The sequence below is a fragment of the Thunnus albacares genome, chromosome 4 (genome assembly GCF_914725855.1).
Source record: "Thunnus albacares chromosome 4, fThuAlb1.1, whole genome shotgun sequence".
NCBI classification, from domain to species: Eukaryota; Metazoa; Chordata; class Actinopteri; order Scombriformes; family Scombridae; genus Thunnus; species Thunnus albacares.
Window position 1 is genome coordinate 17,593,012 of NC_058109.1, and position 22,843 is coordinate 17,615,854.

At 36.2% G+C, this 22,843-nt stretch overlaps 3 protein-coding genes across 4 annotated transcripts; all 3 read left to right on the forward strand.

Moving 5' to 3' along the window:
- Positions 1-2,062: 2,062 nt before the first annotated feature.
- Positions 2,063-5,961, forward strand: si:ch73-361p23.3 (tumor necrosis factor receptor superfamily member 4). The gene is made up of 7 exons (XM_044347747.1): positions 2,063-2,487; positions 2,628-2,735; positions 2,994-3,125; positions 3,250-3,325; positions 3,443-3,708; positions 3,789-3,893; positions 4,535-5,961. Exons 1-7 carry the CDS (start codon positions 2,409-2,411, stop codon positions 4,618-4,620), a joined length of 852 nt encoding a protein of 283 aa, XP_044203682.1. The 5' UTR covers positions 2,063-2,408; the 3' UTR covers positions 4,621-5,961.
- Positions 5,962-8,649: 2,688 nt separating this feature from the next.
- On the forward strand, positions 8,650-13,571 carry tnfrsf18 (tumor necrosis factor receptor superfamily, member 18). 2 transcript variants are annotated; one of them, XM_044347745.1, is made up of 7 exons: positions 8,650-9,629; positions 9,788-9,913; positions 10,075-10,206; positions 10,687-10,804; positions 10,898-10,968; positions 11,145-11,264; positions 12,839-13,571. In XM_044347745.1, exons 1-7 carry the CDS (start codon positions 9,482-9,484, stop codon positions 12,988-12,990), a joined length of 867 nt encoding a protein of 288 aa, XP_044203680.1. In that variant the 5' UTR covers positions 8,650-9,481; the 3' UTR covers positions 12,991-13,571. The 2 variants fall into 2 exon arrangements, with proteins under 2 accessions (XP_044203680.1, XP_044203681.1); XM_044347746.1 differs by having other exon boundaries at positions 11,243-11,264.
- A 2,004-nt stretch (positions 13,572-15,575) lies between these two features.
- arl8ba (ADP-ribosylation factor-like 8Ba) lies at positions 15,576-22,041 on the forward strand. Its single transcript, XM_044349953.1, has 7 exons — positions 15,576-15,792; positions 19,103-19,183; positions 19,353-19,426; positions 19,565-19,658; positions 19,814-19,881; positions 20,358-20,428; positions 21,074-22,041. Exons 1-7 carry the CDS (start codon positions 15,670-15,672, stop codon positions 21,121-21,123), a joined length of 561 nt encoding a protein of 186 aa, XP_044205888.1. The 5' UTR covers positions 15,576-15,669; the 3' UTR covers positions 21,124-22,041.
- Positions 22,042-22,843: the final 802 nt, after the last annotated feature.

The window sequence follows — 22,843 nt, forward strand, 5'->3', positions numbered from 1 at the left end:
GTTAACCTCCGGTATAAATGGAGAAATCACAGTACGACTACGTGACTACATGTGCTCAAGTGTAACAAAGAGAACATGAACAATAAATGATAACTGTAATAATAACTGATAAATTACGAATTTTACTTTGGTGTGGCACATCTACATCTACAGAAATATTTTGGACAGATCCAGATGTCAGATGTTACCATGTTGCCAAAATTACCACCAAACAAAGGAAGCAAACGTGCTATGTTGTGACACTACAAGAACAGTATTTAAAGTTTCACTAGTCTGGAAATTATGACGCTTCAACTGGGAGAGAAAAGAATTCCTGTACTCTGAAAACAACTCTTTCACAGTTAGAAACCAAAGAAATAATGGCCTGATTAAAACCTTCTCTGATGTCAGAAAGTGCTTCTCAGCTGATAAATCTTTGCACATAGAGACTTTGGCTTTGAGCTTTGTTGGCCACCAAATTAACTTTATTTCAGAGTAGTGACGACAGCTCCGTCTCACGGCAAAAATATTCCTTCTCACTTTTTCACTGTGTTAAATTGGATTATGTTAAGATTGCATAAAGATCTTCACCAGTGAGCTTTGCGGTACTCTAATTAAACGTTTTCTTAATTTCACTGAACAACAGTCTGCAAAAAACCTGGGCGGAGGTGTGTTGTTGACATCCGTTTTAAAGAACAAAGCTCTAGCATCTGTGTGGTTGTATCTTGCAGATTAATCAAGAATATGTGGTTGTTTCCATCTGCTCTTTGAGTCCATATGCAAAGGTACTGTCTTGTTTTTACTGGCAAAACAGCACAAGGCTGCATAGTTTCCGATGGTTAACCCATCTTACCTATTTTCCTGAAAGAAAACAAAAACCCAGATAAAGGTTATGCTGAAATCACCCTAAACTGTAGTTCAGTCTGTTTGCTAAAATAACTTTTATTATGGAGAAGGAGTTTGCACAGATGGAAAATGATCATCACTGTTGAATAAAGTGCATCCTGAAAAATGTATTTAAATTCATTTTGTGATTATCTATTTCACATTAATCAAAATAATTCAGTAGAGTTTATGATTAGTCGAGCATCATCAACAACATATATTTGAATTAATCATTGTGTCAGAAACATAAAGGCTGTTTGAACTAAAGCATTACTGAATAATTAATAACAGTGGAGTCTATCACAGTGCTTGTGAAAAAGTGACACATAACATTTATCTCACTTCATCATCGCAGAAAAAGAAGGAACCATGATAAACTTCTTAGAAAACCGGCAATGAGCTCATAGGGAGAGATACAAACGATTCTGTTATGAGAACGTCTGACTGTCATATGAAACATTTTATAGAAATATGAAATTGATGTTTAAGTAACTTAACATACATTGTTTACACTTAAATAAAACCACTGCTATTTTAGATGGAAAACAACGTGGCAAATAAGAACAATTAAAATGTTAACGTGAAAGTTAATTCTTGACCCAAACTATAGTTTGACAAACAAAATCTTAACTCAAGGTCCTTTTTAACTAGCTTTTTCCTGAGCTTTCAATCACATGTCCATGACAACTGACATCATCATCCACTGTGAAGAAGCTTTTTTTAGTAAAATGATTTCTTTTTAATACAAAAACATTTCTGTAAATTGTCCATGACACTTCTTAATTATGTTGATTTTGTTTATATTGATATATTGTTTTGCTTAAGGAAGAGACAACACAAATTACTATGCTGTAAGATTAAAAGACAGATTCACAATTTTTCAAGTCTCAAGTCCCAAATGAACATTGAAATAGGTTTTTCTCTCCATAATCATTCCTCCTGTTCATATTAGTCATTAGAAGATCCCTTCATAATGCACTTACACTGTAAGTGATGGTCCACAGTCTTCTTTCTGTACAAAAAAGTATTTAAAAGTTCATCTGAAGCTAATCTGAAGCTTCAGCGTCCAAATGAGTCAAATCAAGTAGATATCTTTCAACATTACAGTCTTTTTAGTGCAAATGTCCCTCTTTTTGTTACTATACTTCCACCACAGATCAACAGGGAAACACAGTCTGAGGAAACACAAAGAGGGAATTTGATGCTAAAAAGACTGTAAATGTGGCAGACATCCATTTGATATGACTAACTCAGACTGCTGAAGCCTCATAGAAGCTTCAGATAAAAGGAGTGGACACATTGTCACACAAAATGACTTGTAACCATTTTAAGACACTGTAATACTTTATAAGCTATTGTTTATTACATTTAAACCTAAGTCTTTCCAGCCAGTTGGTGGTACAGTTGTTTTTCGTGATTCATATTGTGGGTGTCACCCATTTATAGCTGGTGATTCCCAGTCTGCTGTGCTTCTTCGTCTCACATTCGGTGGGGTTTCACAAAGGAAACACTCAGTGGCTCTTGTCGGCACTGAACTATTGACTATGGTTCCGCTTAAACTGCTCATATTTACTCTAATTTTATGTAAACTCGTTGCTGATTTGGATGCGAAATGTCCGAAAGGTAAATTATGACTTTCTTTTACTATACTGTAATTTTACTTTGTACTGTATTTTGGCTTTACAACTTACTCTCATTTTTCACGTGTTTTAAGTATGTGATTAAAATAGATTGTCTCTTTTGATACTGTGAATGAAATCAAGGTAAAAAGAAAACCAAAGACAATGGTTGTGCAGACTGTCAGGAAGGATTTTTCCAGCCTGAAGAAAATGATTCCCAAAGGTGCAGCGTGTGTACAAAGTGTGATGAAAGTAAGTATTGAATCTTATGATGTATTTCATAAAAGATTGTAGTGTGAGCAATATGTGATCAAACCTACTTTATGTGTTATTTCACACATTAATTATTAATGAATCTGCTGATGGAGCCAAAACTTTGCATAGAATTGGGTCGTAAAAATGTGGTCTGCTTTGTCTAAGAGGTCAGCTACTTTTTCTGTCCAAATTTTAGAGTCCAAGTCTCACCTGCATCTAATTAACAGGTGTTTTTTTTGTTGTATGTTGTTGTAGAAACTACGACTGTAGCTCAAGTCTGCACGAAAGTGACAGACAGAACATGTAAGTGCCGTGAAGGATTTGTTGCTTGGCCGAATGATGCTGCCTCTTGCTACTGTCCCATGGGGTTTGGACTAATAAAGGGAGGTACGAAGATGTGTCACACAACACCAAATGCAATATGTTTGAAGGATATATAAGTAATCTTAAAGTAATGAATGAAATGGTCTTTTTTTGTTAAATGATTTATTCTTTTTGTTTTTCTTGGCAGAAACGTTTAAATGTTCAAAATGTGAACATGGACATTTCAGCAAAGGTATCGATTCAACCTGTCAAAAATGGAAAAAGTATGTCCACTCTACTTTAGTGTTTTAACACATGCATTACAATATAAAAAATATCTAAACAATTTCTTAAGTAGTTACCCATTGTTTACAGTGTTTATCTTTTATCCTCCATCCTAGATGCAAATCAAGTGTGAAAGAGAACGGCACCAACATATCAGATGTCACCTGTAATGAAGAGAAGAATAACAATGATATCACTACAGCCACCACATCAAACAAAATTACCTCTGTCATCAAACACTTGCGAACCACGCGTCCACATGAGGGGGGCCCAACTCAGGAGATAAATCGAGTTACTGCTACCACCCCCACCACCACAGCTACTGTAGCCTCAAGTACCAAAGGGACTCCCATCGGCCCCTCAAACACAGGAAACCAAATCGGTAAAATATTTCCTGCTTCCAATTAATCACCTCAAATTTAAGAGTAACATTAAGTAACATGTAGCTTTCCTCTTCTTTAGGTATGACCCTTCTCCTATTTGGAATTATTGGACTGCTTGTTCTGACCGCTGTGACGTGTAGGCTTCACATCACTCCTTGTGTGCAGAGAAAGCCAGCGGTGCAACGTATGTCACAGAATTAAAAGTTATTGTGCACTTTAAGCATTAGCTGTGGGAAAATATGCTTCTTTGCTCTCTTGCTGAAAGTTAGCTTAGATTGATACCACTCTCGTGTTTTTACAATAAATATGACACAGTTGCTGCAGACCTGGAGTCTTGTTGTCGGTGTGGGGTTGCCTAGGTAACCCGCAGAGACTCCATAATATGTTGTTTTTACATTTCAGTTTTTGTACAAACTAAAGAAACAAGATAATGTGTTAAGTGGTGAGCTTCGGAGGTGCTGGTAGGCAGATGTTGTTACCTTTGGGCAGAGCCATTCTAACTGCTGTTTGCAGCCTTTGTGCTAAGCTAAGCTCATCATCACTTTATATTTGACATACAGGTATCGATCTTCTCATCAACTCTTGGCAAGAGGGCGAATAAGCATTCCTAATATCTACATATGAGTGGTTTCCATTGTTATAGAAAACATTTATTTTAGTTCTTTCATTATGGTTCACATTATATCGTCTACTAATGGCTCTGTACTACTAAATGTGACAACTATCTTTTAAAATAGCCAGAATGCAAGGGATATGGATACTAATTATGGATATACAGTAGCCTATGTCTTGAATATTGACTTTTGCTTTCATGTTTGTTTCCAGCAAATGACCCATTGTGTCGGAGGCCAGTTGAGGAAAGCGGCGATGACAGTCTGTGTCCTCTCAAAGTGAATCCAGGGAAGCTCTGAGGTGAAACTAGACCTATCAACTAATTCTGTGAAATTTGGATCAGATCGTTATTATATCAATAATTTCAGACTGATCACACATATATTTACATTATATTAAAATATTGTTACATTAGAAGCAGCATTTTAAAAGCAAACTATTTAGCCTACTGTTTCTGTTTTGCAGCAGGCATATTCAGTCTGTGGTGTGGTCAATATTTGACTTTTGTTTGTTCTGTTATAATAGAATATTGGTGAATTATCTCAACAATTTGTGTGTATCATACCTCACTTTTGTCACTTAACTGTAAATCAGTTTGAAGTATAAGGTAGCTTTACTTAAGCTGTTATACCTACTTTAGTAAGTTAATTTTACTCAAAACATTTTTTGCTTTCTGTGATATCTTAATATTTATTACATTCCACAATTTGGATACAGATTTATTACCTTATACTATTTCCAAGTAATCCCCTTTACTTTTGCTAAAATACACATACACACACAGACACACACACACACATTACACACAGTACATATATTGTACTGCGTTTTAACCCTTATGATGTTGTATAATGTCATATTGTTTAACAGGGGCAAATGACAAGTTTCTGAGAAACAAACAGTATGACCAGTATTGTAGTTAAGATAATAACAATCAATACTACTTAGATATTTTACGCACTGATATTTTCTGTCTCTGTTTTTGTCATGATTTGTTTGTTAGCATTGTTCCTCTGGTGGCAGCTCTGTTAAACTGAGAACTGTAATGATAAAAAAAATACTTTCAGTGGAATGCAGGGTTGGGGGAGTTCCCCTTGTGGAGACAAATGTGCCCTTTTTTTTCCCACTGAGAGATATGTCCTCTCATGCATGTTTTCATTTCAGCCTTTGGAAAGACTGATGTTAAAAATGAGAGGAGTTTCATACTCTTTATACCTCACTGGAGACTTTCCCAAGATCAGTATAGTCAAAGGAGTCATGAAAGCCTGCCCTCATTGTTTCTAATCGATTATGTTTTGCTAACAAATCTGATACTAAAGCCTTCAGATCACAGGTGGTTTGATGTGTAGCTGGTTGGTTTTATGTGACTAGGGTATACTTGGAAAAAGCTGCTTGGAAAAAGCTGCAGGTTGGTTCCAAGTCATTGGACAGCGCCCTCTGTTGGAATACTTCGAAGAAAATAACTGACATTTCTTACTTTAAAACACAGACTAGTTGCTATCTGACTCCTATTGTAGCACGTACATTTTTTTGTTTTTTTGTTTTTTTTGTTGTAATTTTTGTCTCAAATATTTTTTTCTCTATTGTCAAAGTGCACTGTGATGTCCAGAGAGTGTATGAATAAACTTTTTCTAAATAAACTTGACTTTTTATGCAACTAAACTAACTAACTGAACACGTGGTGCAATAGTAGAATATGCATATACACTGGAAACAGTCCCTGCACATACTTTCAGTAAATGTCAGTGATCCAGGAAGTCAGTGTGGGGTTTCAAAGAAATACACAGAAAGTTAACCAAACCTTCTCTGAGAATAGCTGCCTTTGTAAAGTACAGCAACTTTACTTAGTGATTAACAAGAATAAATGCCACAAACCCACGTCCTTTGTACACACATACATTTATATTTTAAACACTATGTAAATGTTTATGTATTTTTAACGAGCAGCAATTGTGCAACAATTCTGTAAAGCTGATTATAGTTTATAACTTTATTATATTTTTTATATTATATACATGTTGGGCAGTAGTAATGTTCATCCTCACTTTGTAAAATCTTTTGTGTGAAAACAGGGCACCCATATAAATGTAATGTTATTTCATTTTAGTGCTTAAAAAACAATCTAGTAGTGTTGCTTTGTCTTCATGCAAAAACTTAATTTAAATTTGTAATTACTTCAGATCAATTTATAGAGATCTGTTTTTGCTTTGACATTATTTCATCTGCATTATTCTGTTATTCACTGTCAAAAAAAGCCACATTAAATCTACTTTGATTAAACGTTGGAAGATAAATAAAACATGAAATTTCCCAAAGTAGGATGAATACTTTTTTATAGGCGGTGTATTTTCCATATAAAGGTCTTTTGGCTCTGTGATTATCAGACTTCACAGGGACAGAAAGATCTTCAGTGTTGGGGTTTGGGCACTGCTGTCTATGTTCAGCACCATCAAAATGTCATACTTTAACCTTCAGCAAGCTGTTTAGTATACTGAAATGTTAAAGGCTCTGCATGTTTCCTCCACCCACTCTCACCACAACAAACAGGGTGGGTGACACTTGTGCAGTTAAAAAGGAAAATCCAGATATGTTGTATGGCCCTATATGGCTATATGATGACGATTCACATTGACGACTGTTGAGTACATCTATGCTTACGAAACATCCTGAAGAAGGTCGGGTGGTTGTGCGCACATGTAAAGGATTGTGAGTGACAGAGAAGGAAGTAAATGTCGTATGTGATGACATTTTGATGGTTAGAATTTCAGATGAGGGATGTCACTTATACATTTACTTAAACACATGATTTGGTGTTACAGTAAATCTGCCTATACATGAACAATCATCTATAGAATCCATGCACATGAAAACCACAGCAAAAATTAGGCTTTACTATCACAAGTTTACAGGACCACCATCAGGCATCAATATATCGCTTTTGCAAGCTTTCAGGATGAGTCAGCTTGGACACATAATCAGTTATCAAGGGGGCTTCTTGATTTATCAGTGTTTCACTGAAAGCCACAACACCTTGATGAAACTCAACAGCTGCAACTAATGAAAGTTCAGGCCATTACAGGCTTCCTGAACCAGTGTAAATGTCTCCAGACACTGAACATCATGTACTCTAGACCAACAAAAAACCCTAGTGCAAGCTTAACCACATTACACACTTTTTTTTTTTTTTTTTACAGTAATATAACCTAAAAAGCCTAACCTAAAAAACCTAAACTTAAAAAAAGATGACATTACAGTGTAATGTAATGTTTTCTATAAGCCTGGGCAGAGATTTGTGATATTCAAAACCATCCAGGGTTAATATCTTTGAATTACTCACAGGATATGACACTTTAAGATTTGTTTGGACTTTGAATATTTCATCTCTTGTTCTAACCGAGACTCACAGAATGATCTTTACCTTAGGTTTTTGGGGATGTTGCTGAAAAGTCAATAAAAACTCCATTTATATTTACTGCAGGGGTTTGTACTGGATTCATGTATATTATATAGGAGTTGTTTTTACTGTGTCCACACTCTGTAGGCTATGGGTTTTCCAGTAACCACACTTAGTCATCTTCAGAATTTTGTAATTGTCTTTCAGTTTATTGGCCTCTTAATGCCGTGACTAACTCATTAATGTTGTAGGCAATGTCATTTGAATTCATTAATTGTGTTGACTATACATTTGACTTATCAACTTTGTATCCAAAAAGCCTATTTTTAGTTTGGCTGAAAGAGGAAATGTATCACAGCTGACACATTTGTAAAATGTAATGTCCTTAGTTACAAACTATGACTCAACCAAGGGACCACACAACAATGAAGTATTAGCTGATTTGTTTTTCCAGAAAAAAAAGGAACAGAAAAAAGAAATGGGAAGCTTTCGGCAGCATGCTGTCCAAACACGTACCATATATATATACATATATATAAACAGACAGGTGACAAATGAAAGGAAAAACCGGTACAGGCCTGAATTCTCGACCCCTACAGTGAGGGGATCCGGTGGCTCTGTTATGCTGTGGGGGGCATTTTGCTGGCATGGTTTCGGTCCACTTGTTTCCTTAGAGGGAAGGGTCACTGTAAATCAATATAAAGTTGTTCTGAGTGATCATCTTTATCCTATGATGAAACCTTTCTATCCTGATGGGAGTGGTCTCTTCCAGGATGACAATGCCCCAATTTGTAGAGCACAAGGGGTCACTGAATGGTTTGATGAGTATGAAAATGATGTGAATCATATGCTATGGCCTTCGCAGTCACCAGAACTCAACTCAATTGAACACCTATTCAGATTTTGGACTGACGTATTAGATATCACCCCTCCAGAAGAGTTCCAGAGACTTGTAGAATCAATGCCAAGGTTGAGAAACACCATTCTTCAAAAAGATATTCCCTCATTAGGTGTTTTGATGACGGTGGTGCAGAGCGGTGTCTAACACGTCAGTCCAAAATCTCCCATAGGTGCTCAGTTTGGTAGAGATCTGGTGACTGCTACCTATAAACTGACCCTTTAACAAGATTGGCAAGACACTTTTTTGGATCTGAAATTGAACTCGCTATGGGAACTCAACCAATGATGCCATTACTTCTTCAGCATAACACTCTAGATTAGATTTTCAATATGATTTTGTGTCATATTGAGCCATTATTTGAAGCTAACATTGGTGATCAGAGGTAAGTATGTGACCAAACCTTAAACCTGTGGACTCAATTTTAAAAAGAAACAAAAAAAAAAGGGATATCAGTATCCCAATCATGTGTATGATTATATAAAAAGACACTTAATATTAGCTTTAAGAGTTTGTTCTGTTGTGCAGCTTGAATGCGCAGATCAAAAGGAATTCACATGAATCACGAAAGCAAAACTAAGACAAAACCTGAAACAACACCTCCAACACATTCATACTGTGTGTATATATATATATGATCTAGCATTAAAATGACATACAGTAAATTCATACATTCATACAACATATTAGAATCAAGTATTACTTTTGTCATTCAGCTTTTACTGTTGTTTAATCATTGGCTGTGTACAGCAGTTGCTGGTGGACTTTCACTTCCTGGACAACTTAAGAAGTCTCACACAATGTGTCTCACTGAGCTAACCACACTCACACTGACGTCAGGATACAGCCAATATAAAACCCTGAAGACATGAGCAGAACACTGGCCATAATGATTTCTCTGAATCGTCCCTTGGCAGTTATATACGTATTAAATATTTGGACTTCAGGATATGCTGCAGGCTGCAAACATCCACAAACTGATATAAATGGAAGATGCTGTGACAAGTGTCCCCCAGGTAAAACACGTGATAGAATAATTAACCTTTAAAAAAATATATAAATCTGTTGTATCATTTGATCTAATTATAATATTGTCTTTATAGGTGAGAGATTGCATCCAAGGTACTGTTAATGCTGTCAAAGTGACTGATTTAATTTGTTTCTTATTTTAAAGGAACATATATGAAGCAGTTTTGCTCAGACCAACAACAAACTGTCTGCAGTCCCTGTGAGGATGGCTTCTTCTCCGACACATATAACGTCTTTGACAGATGTGAGGAATGCCGGTCATGCCCACAAGGTAAGACAGAAAATAATAATGAATAAAAATGGTAGCCCTGGTCCGAGAATCTCCCATGAAACACCTGCCGGTTATGTTGATAGTGTATTTCACACAGTGGAAGAAAAACACATTACTTGTCACCTGAAAGTCCTGTGGTTTGAATTCTTATCTGCTTACAGACTATGCTGAGAAATGTACACCGACCACAAATGCAAACTGTTCATGCTTCTCTGGTTTCCTGTGCTCCAACAATATGTGCACAAAATGTGAGGAAAACAAATGCGCCACAGGGGAGAAACCGACGAGGAAAGGTAAGAATGGACATGTTTTTGAGCCAAAAGAAATAAACTGTGATGGCACTTTGTTGTTAGTTTCAAAATGATATGCTGTTGGCACAAATCTGGTTTGATTATTTGAAAATATCAATCACTGTTTTTTTGTAATGATTGTGGGTGAGGGTCAGGGGGTGTCAAGGTTCATGAATATACCCCTGTGGAAACAATTATTGTTAAAGATTAAACTAGTGGTTTCCAGCCTTTTTGGCTTTTGATGTCTTACAAAAAGCAGTGTGTAGTCAAATTTCAGATGTCTATGAATTGTTAACAGCTCCACCAAATAGTGATTTTTTCTCACATGGTTTCATTTCAATAAATGTTCAAATGATCCAATATTTCACCAAAAATGAAAGATTAGAGAAAAAGTCCAAAAACTGAAAACAGATTTGTGTATCAGAGCTTTGTTTTTTCTTCTTTGCTCTCCCATTAATCATCTCACCACCCACTCACCACCAGCGGGGCCCGACCCCTTCTCTGGTGTAGAGTTGATCGAGTATTCTTACCAGTGTGAACCCGCATGCTCTGATAAAGAATATTATGATGCAAAAAAGGATATCTGCAAGCCATGGACACAGTAAGACCCCATTCATAAGAGTTCAGCTATAGCAATAATTGAAGCGCTGTGAAGCACCAAATGACAGTAACATAAACGATTCCTGGTCAACAGCTGCGGTGCATTTGGACTTGGGGAACGATTTCCAGGGAACAAAACTCACGACTCGATATGCGATACAAATGGTATGTAGACGTGACAAAATATTTTATTGACATAAACTATAATTTGTTGTTGTATGTGAATGCAGCAGCTTCACTAACTCTCATCACAATAATGATTTTTGTTAGGCTGTACACTAGTACACAATGACAGGTCAGTGTTGTTGAAGTAACTTGACTATGTGTTGATTTTTCACCAGAGATTCACAATGACGGAGTCTTTCAGCGGACTCTTGGCATTGGCTTTATTTTGCTTTCTCTCACTCTTTTTATGGTTGCATCTTATACCTGTATAAAGAGCCTAAGGAAGCACAGAGCAGGTAAGCAGTTGAAATACTGTACATATAAATATCTCAACTGAACATATTAACATGTGCTAATTTCATTTATTACAGTAAAACGGGTACTATTATAATCAATCAGAAACAAAAATGTGTTTTTCTAATTGTTACTTCAGTTTGATGTTTGAGCTTCACTGTGTAGAATGATGTATGTGCAGAGTTTGACACAGAGTTTTTTTTTTTTTTTACATTTATCTGCTGAAGGGGAAGGTTTCTCTGTGCTCATTAAAAATCTGAGTTTAAGGAGCGGGCCTATGAGCCTGATTTGTGACATCACAACTAGTTTGGAGCCCATCATGGTCCAGTATACAACTTACACAAGTGTGATGTGATTTGAAGCCACCAGTGCACAAACACTGAGAATTGACTTTTCAGTGCATCATCATCGTCCAGCTGAAAAACATTTCATATATACATAGATTCTGGATTTTTCAGTGACTGATAAGGAGTAGATGCCATTTTAGAAAAAAAAATGAGATGATGGAACTTTTTTTCAGAAAAACCATATCAGACACAAATTAATATTCCAAACAGAGTGTTTTTATATGTCTTAAAACATGTCTGGAGGGGATCTTTAAGGCTACTATAATAATCAGCCACTCATGTTTTTTTTTTTTCTTAAAAAACAAAAAAAAAACAGATTTTCATTAAACTACTAAGATTTTTAAAGGCAGCTAATTGGTAAATAAAGATAAACGTCACTTGTACAGAGCCTATAAAAAGTATTCACCCTCCTACAACAAGTGAATCAACGTATATTAAATGCGGCTTTTTTTGACAGTGGTCAAAAAAAAAAAAAAAAAAAAAAATCCTTCAATGTCAAAGTGAAAACTGATATTTCTAAAGTGATTGATAGGGAAAATCTTGTACTTGTTGAATAATTGTTGAAGAGACTCCACAGGCTCCAGTTGATGCTTACTTGAATATATGAAGTTTATTGAGAACAAATATCTGATGTCAGAGAAGCCTTTGGCACGGTGTTCACATGGATTCAGTCATACCAAAAACTTTGCACAAACAGGAAAACAATCATTTCTTATAGAGTTGCTCAGGGCACGCTAACAGGGAGGGGAGAAACAAGAACACTTGGTGTCAGAATGAACTCTAATAGGAAAACAATGCAGGCAGCTGTTGTTACCCATCCAAGGTTACCAACTTATCTACGAGCCTGGCGCCGTGAACCTGAAACATCTCTTGTATGAGACCTTGGAGGCCAGAGTGACGTCCTGATGAAAAGATTTAGCTCATAAGTTGAACATCTCCATAAATTAAACATTGAACATCTCTCCTTCACAAATGAGCATTTTTTTTCTCTCACAGTGATCAAAATTAATCACAAATATAATCTTCACTGGTGCAGCTATTTGGTTTTAGAAGTCACAAGATCACTTGTGTGTAGTGAAGGGGTTTCAGTCGATTATAAACACATCTGTATACTTTGACATTTTTTTTTATTTATATCATAAAATACCACATCGCTGCTGTTGGCATCTGATAAGATTCCTGCTACTCATTTCAAAATGCTGTGTTAACGATTACTATCTCTATTCCAGATAACAATCCTACTGACATCATAGCAGTCTCTACCAACACCCATGACTTTCATTTATCAAAGGAGGAAAGTGGGCTCATTATCCAGGATGAATCCAAGGATACCAATAATATGGGCCCGCTGCATCTGGAAAGAGTCAACGCTTTATGCTAAAAAGATTAAGATGACATGATCAGTCTGTTTACTGTAATGCTGATTTAATGATACAAAGCATCTTGATCAGTGTCAGCATACATTTGAGGGTTAGAGATGCGGGCTTGTGAACGAAAAGGTCCTTGGTTCAAACTCCAGACCAGCAGGATAGATCTGAGCTAAAAGGTGAAAAACCAGCATTTGTGCCTTGATCATTACCACTGCTGAGGTGTCTTTGAGCAAGACACTTACCTTACTTCCGCTCCAGCAGAGCTCAGTGGTGAACAGATAAGACAGCTACAACTTTCAGGTCTGAATGTGTGCAACTGTGAGCATGGAGTGTAAATACAAGTAATGTGAAAATTGAAAGGATTAACTTAAACTTAAACTTAAGTTAACTTAACTTAAAATTGCCTCAGGGAGGACTGAAGTGTGACTGTAAAGATATGTTTGTAAATCTACTGAAATTACGTGAATAATTGAATTTTTGTACATTTCCAAAGATCTTGACTCAACTTTTTTGTCCACATGTTGAAGTGAGCAAGACGTTGATTGCTTCCAATGTGTGTGTATGTGGAGCAAAATTATTATAATAAAAATGTATTTATATTTGTTTTTTATTTAAAATTAAAAATTCTTTCTATTTTATTCTGCAATGCAAACTGAGTGACCATCCATTTCAGGCATTTGGTGCTCATTACTAAGTTCCTCAGTGGTATCTATTTTGCAAGTTCTCAGATTAATTGGATTCGTTTTGTTGACACCTAAATCAAATATTTTTGTACACAAGTATTATCTTGTGAATTAAAACTGAGTTTACAACTATGACAACAGCACAAATTCTGAGCTAAAAACATTTTATGACTATATTTTGACTAGTTGTGTAGTTTCTTTTTCTTCTTTTTCCTTTCTCATCTAGTTAGTCTCTGCTTATGATAGAGAACTCCATTCTTAGCTCTATCCTTCCACCATGAGAACAAATCTGCTCATTATGAGGAGAAGTACTTCTTATAAAAACAGATAATTTCGTTTTATAATAAACTGTGACAGCATCACAACAGCTTATTTATAACAAGGCTTTAAGCTCAGACTGGATATCTATTAATTAACAACATGTGAATGTTTCTTGGCAATACCAAACATATTAAAGTATGATGAGAAACGTTTGAGGAAAAGTCATAATAAGGACAAAAACATATTATCAGGGCTATATCCAAGATTTTAGATACAGTTGTAAGTCATAAATGCAGCTTTTTTGGAGAAGACTTTTTTGATTTAGTTGTAAAATGACTAACCAGAAGGCTTATGGTTATACTATTTAATCATTTCTGGACAAAAAAGTGACTTAATGCTGTATAGTTTAATGTAAATATTGACAAATTACATTGTATATGGAAGCAAAGAAAGCAGGTCTGTGTTTTAACAGGGTGTATTATACAGTACGCTAGAGGTGTAAGTGCATTTATGAGCTAATCTATAATTTAATCAATTCTTCCAACCACATGAAAAATAGACAAACCCATGGTTATACAAGTTACATGCACCACAGGATATGACACACTGGAGTCGAGTTACAGATATTACTGCAAAAACCACATCACTGAAAATACAGAGGGGATAACCTCAGTGCCCCCCTTTTAAGTAAAATGTGTTACTCTTTCATATCAAATAATTTTCATTACTAAAAAGCCAAACAGTCAAATGAATACCTCTGTACATAATCTAATAATTGCAGTGCTAACTAACAAGGTATGTTTTTTTAAGCAAAATGTATCTTATTTAAAGATCCCCTCCAGACATGTTTATAAGACTAATTTGAATAATAATTTGTGTCTAGTATGATTTTTCCATTAAAAAAATCCTTAATATTACATCTCCTCCTCCATCGTTAAAACTCCGTTATCCTGCTTTGTCAAATGTCCAACTGTAGTAATAACAAGCAAAACGCATTTTTGAGTGGACTTTAAAGTCTCAAAAATGTGTTTTTCTTCTTGTTCCTTCAGTTGGATGTTTGAGCTTCACTGTGCTGAATGATGTGTGTGCAGAGTTTGACACTTGAAGGCTGTTTTCACTTTCATCTGCTGAAAGTGTGTGCTCGTTGAACATCAGATTTTAAGGGGTGAGCCTTCAAGCATGATTTGTGACATCAAGTAGTTTAAAAGCCGATCCTGGTCCAATATTCAACTCAACACAAGTGTGATGTGGGAACTTGAAGCTTCCAGTGCACAAACACTGAGAATGGGCTTTACAGTGAAGTAGGAGACATCTTTGTGTCCAGCAGTTAAACTTCTGAGATGAACAATATTTACTTTTTCATAGATTACAGAATTTTTTTAATGAGGGAGAGGCGGTGCCATTTTTGAGGATTTTAACAAGATAATTGATAATTTTTGTGGGAAAAACATCAGACACAAATCACTATTCAAAGTGGAGTAGTTTATAAACATCTTAAAACATGTCTGGAGGGGATCTTTTAACATTTTTCATCAATAAAAACAAATCCAAACAGTCTTATGGCTTGGCATATGAGTAATTGTAGTTCCTCCATGTGGCAGTGGGGGCGCTGTCGGACACATTTCTGCAGATTGATCATATGACAGCTGCCTGCGTCCCACTTCCCTTCCCCGCTGGAAAACGCCACATCTGACAGGGAGGTAGAAACAGACACAACCACAGGGGAGTGTGACCACCGACCTCAAGATGCTGGCACTAATAAACCGGCTTTTGGACTGGTTCAGGTCTCTGTTTTGGAAGGATGAGATGGAGCTGACGCTGGTCGGCCTCCAGTACTCGGGAAAAACAACATTTGTAAACGTGATCGCTGTAAGTCTTCAGCTGCTAGCCACCTTTGCTAGTGTAGTGCTAATGCCATTAGCGCTAATAATGGGATAACATTTACCAAGCTAGGTCTGATGTTAATGATATTCATGTAACATAACTCTGCTAGGACATCAGCATCCATAAAAACAAACCTGACAAGTGAGTCAGGTTGTTTATCTTGTGTCAACAAGTCAGCTGAGCTAACTGTTTTGCTTGGCGGCTAGTTGTTATGATTGTTTAGCATGCTAAAACCAAACGCAGCATACATGTTTGTGCTTAGTTGTAACTTAAATTTGATCCCTTTCAAACTGTGGGATCATTTTTCACTGAGTTCAAGGCTGTCACTGTTTTTTATAGCCATCAGGAACATGTTGACCATTACAACAAGTGCCTGAGGTGCAGCCCAACAGGCTGGATCACACACAGAGACATGTTCATATTGTAGCCCAGGTACACTGTTTTGTACAGGTACCCTGCAACAAAGTGAAGCTTGCATCCACTCTTACACAAACATATATTATTCTTCTGATTTTAGGAGCTTGTTACATAGAGATAAAACTGGAGCCGGCTCACTAACAATGCATAGAGACAGGATCAGTTATTTTTGAACTTGTATGTCTCTTTGAAGGAAGGAAAATCTGCATCTTTCTCTGTTATTGTGTAAGTGTGACAGGTTCCTTAAACACACCAAGAAGTGACTAAAAACGATAATATGTCACACAAACAGCGGTTAACGCTTTCTTTTGTGACCATGTGAAATGACAAATACTGCAGTTCCTGTAGATGCAAAACTGTGATAATTGAAAGTACACAGAACAGATTGTATCTTCTGCTTTGACCTCCTGTCACTGTCATCTGTTTTTTTGTTTTTTTTGGCAAAACATTTCCCTTGTGCAACTTTGCAGAGATTTCACAAAAAACAGTGTTTCTGGTGGAGCAATTGTCATTGGCTAAGCAACAGACAGCAACCGAGTTTTTAGCAGCATATTGTGAAAAGCAAACTTCAGTTTTTGGATATTAGAGTCGTTAAAGGTTTGCAGAGGTGACGGCTCTCGCAACATTTTGCACACACGCCTTTTAGTCCATTGGGTCTCTCTGATGACTAAGCAAATTGAACTTCACTGGTTGTCGGATCAGTCTGACTGTGTTTCATTGGTACAAAGCATTCCAGCTTAGTGTAAAAATATTCCCTGCTTAATTCGATATGGTTAAAGAATAATCTCGATAACTAATGGACCTTCAAACTGGGAGTTACTAAAGATATGTATGGAATCTACATACATACAGTCTGGTGTCTGTGCTGTTGGATTCTATGTTCTGTACACATTTACGTTGTTTTTTGAAACATTTTCAACTAAATTGATAGGATTTTATGTTTTATTTGACATCAGTGGCAACAGAGCTGAAACATAATTAATTGATCATTGAACAAGAAATAATTTCTACAACCTATTGTAGAAATAATTCCAAACATTCATTGGTTCCAGCTTCTCTATGTTTTATATGATTGAATATCTTTATGTTTTGGATTGTTTGTTGTTTGAATGTTTGAAGTCATCTTGGGCTTTAGGAAACTGACAGGATTTTTTCACTATTGTCAGACATATCATAGACCCACTAATTAATACAACCATTAATCAATCAAGAAAATAATCAGCAGATGAATTGAAAAAAAATAATTTTTGGTTGCAGCCCTGATCTCCACAGATAATAAGTAAATTTAAGTAAATTTAAAGAAACACAGAATCCCAGTGATAGTTTGCACCGTCAACTAAACAACAGGTGTAAGTTTTACTTGTCAGCATCTGTTACTGCAGTTCAAGTGCTGATAGAAGGAAGTGTTGTTCATCTAATTCAAGCACAGGAAGAAGCAAATCAGTAGTGCATACTATTACTGTGCATTGCAGTTAAAAAAAAAAACAAGACAACATATTTACAGAATTCCACAAATTGTCAGAAATCTGTCAAATTGGATTTCAGTGGGCGGGTAGATGAGGAGGAAGTTTGGATTGGCATTGAAACACAACTGGCACTAAAAGAGATGAAACAGTCGATGCCAGCCGGTGACACAGTTTTGAGTGAGGGAATGGGTTGTAGTGTGGGTGGTTCCTCCTTTCTTCTTCAGTCATAAGACCGTCGCATTCATTTCCACTTAGCTTCATCAGGTGACTCTGTCAAGTCATGTGCTGTGAAATGTGCACACACACACCACATGGTGCATGCTCTCAGCTTTAGGAGGCCAGCGAGAGGGAATATAAACAGCTTGTGTTTGGTGTGAATGCTACACAGTCTGTATGCTAATGTGTTGGGTTTTTTTTCTAGTTCTTTTTTTTTTTCTCAATAATGAACCGTTACTATTACTAGAACTAAACTTTTTTACACATAAACTAGATTTCTAGAGCTGTATGTTGTTACTTATTATAACATTTTATTATCTCTACTTCCTCTGCAATAAAGCTGGTGTTTAATTACTGTCATGCTTGTACAATGGTTAATGAATTATTTAAAAACAAGCAGTAAAACTCAAATCTGATTTCAAGATCATGAGGAGGCCACCATGTTTTTAGTTTTTTTTTAACATTGTTTTATGAACAGATTTTTATGCAATTTTTTTTATGAACAGATTTTTTTATGAACATTTTTTATGAACAGATATTTTTATGAACAGATATTTTTATGAACATTTTTTATGAACAGATTTTTTTATGAACAGATATTTTTATGAACATTTTTTATGAACAGATTTTTTTTTTAATGAACAGGTTTTTGGAGGCCATAATACTTTAGAATATTTTTTAGGAATAAACACACACAATTGTGACTCACTATGACTAGCTGTTTTCTTACTGGAAACCTACTGAAATATGTACGCATGACGCAAATGAGTGACCAAGGTATGTGTGTAAAGTAGCTACTGTATTATACTTCAGGGTGAGTAACTGTAGTTCAATGTGCACAATTGATTAGTTGCCAACTATTAAATTAATCGACAACTATTTTGATGATTCGAAATTCTGAATATCTTCGGGTTGTGGACATAACAAAACATTTGTGGATGTCATCTTGGGCTTTGGGAAATAGTGATTGACTTTTTTTTACTATTTTCTCACATTTTATGGATCAAAAAACTAACCAATTAATTGAGAAAATAATGGACAGATTAATCGATAATGAAAATAATTGTTAGTTGCAGCCCTAATGTGTACACATGCATGTATGCCTATCCTACCTAACACATATACTCTGCATTAAAATGTGATATTTTCAGCAAATCAAAATGACTTTAAAAGTGTGCGTATGTGTTTCCTTTCAGTCTGGGCATTTCAGTGAAGACATGATCCCAACAGTCGGGTTCAATATGAGGAAGGTCACTAAAGGAAATGTCACCATCAAGGTAGATATTTTAATCTTCTCGCTCTTTTTTCAAAACATACAGCAATTAGTCAAGTTAGTGAAATGACGCCAGCGCACTGGTTTTATGAGGAGGCAGTGCTGTAAATTGCAAATTGTTAATGATTCTTCAAACCAGAATATCATGTTATAACGTGCCCTTGATTCTGTAGATCTGGGATATAGGAGGGCAGCCAAGGTTCAGGAGCATGTGGGAGCGGTACTGTCGGGGAGTTAATGCAATCGTGTGAGTAAACGTGTTCTGGCGGTAAAGCTTGCCAGACAAATAAATGACAGAATCACTTGCTGTTGGTGTCGGACTGGACATACTGTAAGTGTATGTAAAACACATCCTACTAATTGTTTCAATGTTACTCATTTTCAGGTACATGGTTGATGCAGCAGATCGAGAAAAGGTGGAGGCGTCTAGAAATGAGCTTCATAATTTATTAGACAAACCACAGTTGCAAGGAATTCCTGTAAGTGTTCTCCTGAAACCAGTTTTAAGATTGGTGTGATTTCAGAGATGCACTGCAATCACAGTTATGTGTGGTTTCTGTCAGTTACAACTCGTTGCAGTTCCAAAAAACAGTCACTGCTGTGCTTGATTTTATTTATTGTGATGCGTTTTTAGGTTTTGGTACTTGGTAACAAAAGGGATCTCCCCAGTGCTTTAGATGAAAAGCAGCTCATTGAGAAAATGTAAGTATGAGTAACTGTGGTGTATTCAATTTGATTACATGCGATTTCTTGTTTTATATTCATTTTATACATACAGCATAAAAATCAAAATCATGAAAATTGTCTTATTTATTCTTGCATAGAGTTTTACTGGAGGAATAATTTGGGATTTAATATTAGAATATTATTATTTTGCACTTTTACTTACTTTTTTAACTTTAACCTGATTTAGTTTTTTAATCCCACATCAGTTGAATTTTGAAGTTTGAAGTTTTATGCTAATGACATATTTAGAAAATTTCTCCTTCATTTTTTTTTTTTTGTGAGAACTGCAGCTGTTTAGTGCTAGTGTATAGTGAAGAATTGGCTCCCTCTGCTGTCACGTGGATACATGTGCTGAGAGTTGTAGTCATCCCTCAAACTGGATCCCACACTATCACTTTATCACTTGTAGAATGCACTTTTTTTTTTGTTCATATTAATCTTTTCCTTCATAGGAATCTGGCAGCTATTCAGGACAGAGAGATATGCTGCTATTCCATTTCTTGCAAAGAGAAAGACAACATTGGTGAGTTGCGGTTAACGACTGTGGTATAATTTTTGTGTTAACTCAAGGGTGAAATTTCTAATTTTCACTTTTTAAAAATCATACCAACCCCAACCACACTAGTACTATTATTGTTTCAGTTAGATTCACTCACTAAAATATCTCCCTACAGTATCCTTTAAGTGTCCAGCCCCAAAAATCCAGATGACAGAATCAGACAATCTGATAAAAAAAAATGATGATTTGTTTGTCTGAATTTCCGAGAGCTCGACCTTAATGAGCAACACGTTTTGTGCCCTTGAGTTTTGCCTCTCAGGCTACAGATCGCTAGCGGTGGTGTGTACCCTGATGGAAGACTGCAGGCACTAGTTAAGGCTGATAAAGCACTTCCACTTCTTGTGCATATTTTTAAAAAAAAATACATTTACTTTACTATTTTTAGGAAAGCACAATAACTGCATATTTTTTTCATCGAGTGACTTCTGGTTTCACTATGGCCTCCCCTCTTCTGAAACCAAACCTGCACCTTTGTGTTAACCTACTGTATAAGTGAGGGGAATCATTATGGCATTTGATTGTATACAATCATGTTGCTATGGAGTTTAAAAAAAAGCCTCAATCATGAACCAATTGTCAGACTGACCCTGCGTGTTTCTTCGATTGCAGATATCACACTTCAGTGGCTCATCCAGCACTCAAAATCCCGGAGGAGCTGAAAACACAGGAGTAGTTTCCCAGCTGTGTTTGCCATGTTACCGTCATGCCACACCCTCATCACTCTGCAATGATGTACAGTCATATCGTTAACTCACATGCTGCACTGTTTTGCTCATGTCACACTTCCCCCCCCACCCTCCTCTTTTTTTTCACCATGTGATTGTTTCACAAACCCTGAGAATGCACTACCAAAAAGCGTAATTCTGATACCAAATTTAAGGAATGTAATTGGCATTAATCTTCTTGTAAAGCTGTACTTAAACTTGAAGTTAGAACCTAATTTGGGATCTACCTTTTTACCCTCAAGGCATTACCCTGTTGAACATACCCAGTGATTTATAACACTAATCTCGGGTATACAATGATATCCTGTGGAAGGAAGGTTTATTCTGTCAAACAGGCCTCACATTACAACAGTTGGATATGATGCCCGGAGACGGCTAACGTGTGGACATACAGGTTTTCCCATTTCTGTCAAGCTCTGTGATCATTTATGAGGACTGACACCATTCGCCTGATCGGGTTTTCCTCATTCAAGGACATGTCTGTTGTTTTAGAAAATTGTGCATTTAAGCAAGTCAGTTTAAGCAGGTCTGTACAAATATCAAGCTAGTATGATTTTTACTGATGTGAGATATGCGTGTATGAATATATGATTCTATTTAAAGTCTGAATGTACTAAAAGTAAAGCTGTACGGGGTTATGTGGTGCATATTGGCCTCCGTTTGTAAGTAGCCTCAGTGGAATGATGTCCTTTGTGCTGCCTCGAAGCTGAGAGAGTGGCAGAATTTAAAAAGTGCCTTGTGCAATGTCTCATCTCTGAAGCAAAGCAGCATGCAAGGTGTGCCTACCCGGGTAGAGGAAAAAAATACCACTTCAATATATTCAAGAAATAAAAAGGCATGCTTTTTAATTTAGACATTGTCCTGTTATGTTTTTTTTTCTCCTCTCATAACTTTTGAGATTAGTAAAGTGACCACTGATCAAATCCTTGTAGGAATAAAATTAATTTGGATTGTGCTGGTAACAGTCATGTAAAATGAAGGCCCTACACTCCCACACAGGAGTTTTCAGTTACCTTGCTGATGAGACAGCTGATCAAGTTAATGTTAAGTGGAGCGATCCTGGGAATTAGGTCACCAAACGCCATGTACAAACAGGTGTAACAAAACTTACAGTACAGTCAGTGTGTACATACCTGCACACTCCTGAGAAGAGGTCTAATCTGGCAGAGTGACAACACCTGTGTGGCTCTTTTTTTTTTTTTTTTTTTTTTTTGATGCACTTCAAAAACAAGAGGTCAATCTCAAAGTGTTCTGTATAGCACTACTTTAATTTTGCAGGTGATTCAAAGGCATCACTCATCATTTAGGTTTTGCATTTGAAATCTTAATCTGCAAAATAATTAGTAACAACAGAATCAGATACATGTGTTCAAGTAAGAAAATGCAAGTTATAAAATTCAAATATAAATTCCTGGGTTTCCACCATGAAATTCTTTATCTAAGGTGGTAAGCAACCCATATATTAACACACGTCGTCTTGTGATCAGTTTTGGTTGACTGTCACTTAAACAATACTCATATATATCAAACAGCAGCTCTACTCTTGTACCTTACAGGTTACTGTTCCTGAAAGTGTATTAAATTCTGTGCTGTTGAGGTGGACACCCTCTGCTGTAAATCTCTCCAGAAAAACCTGAATTCTGTCAAAACCCTC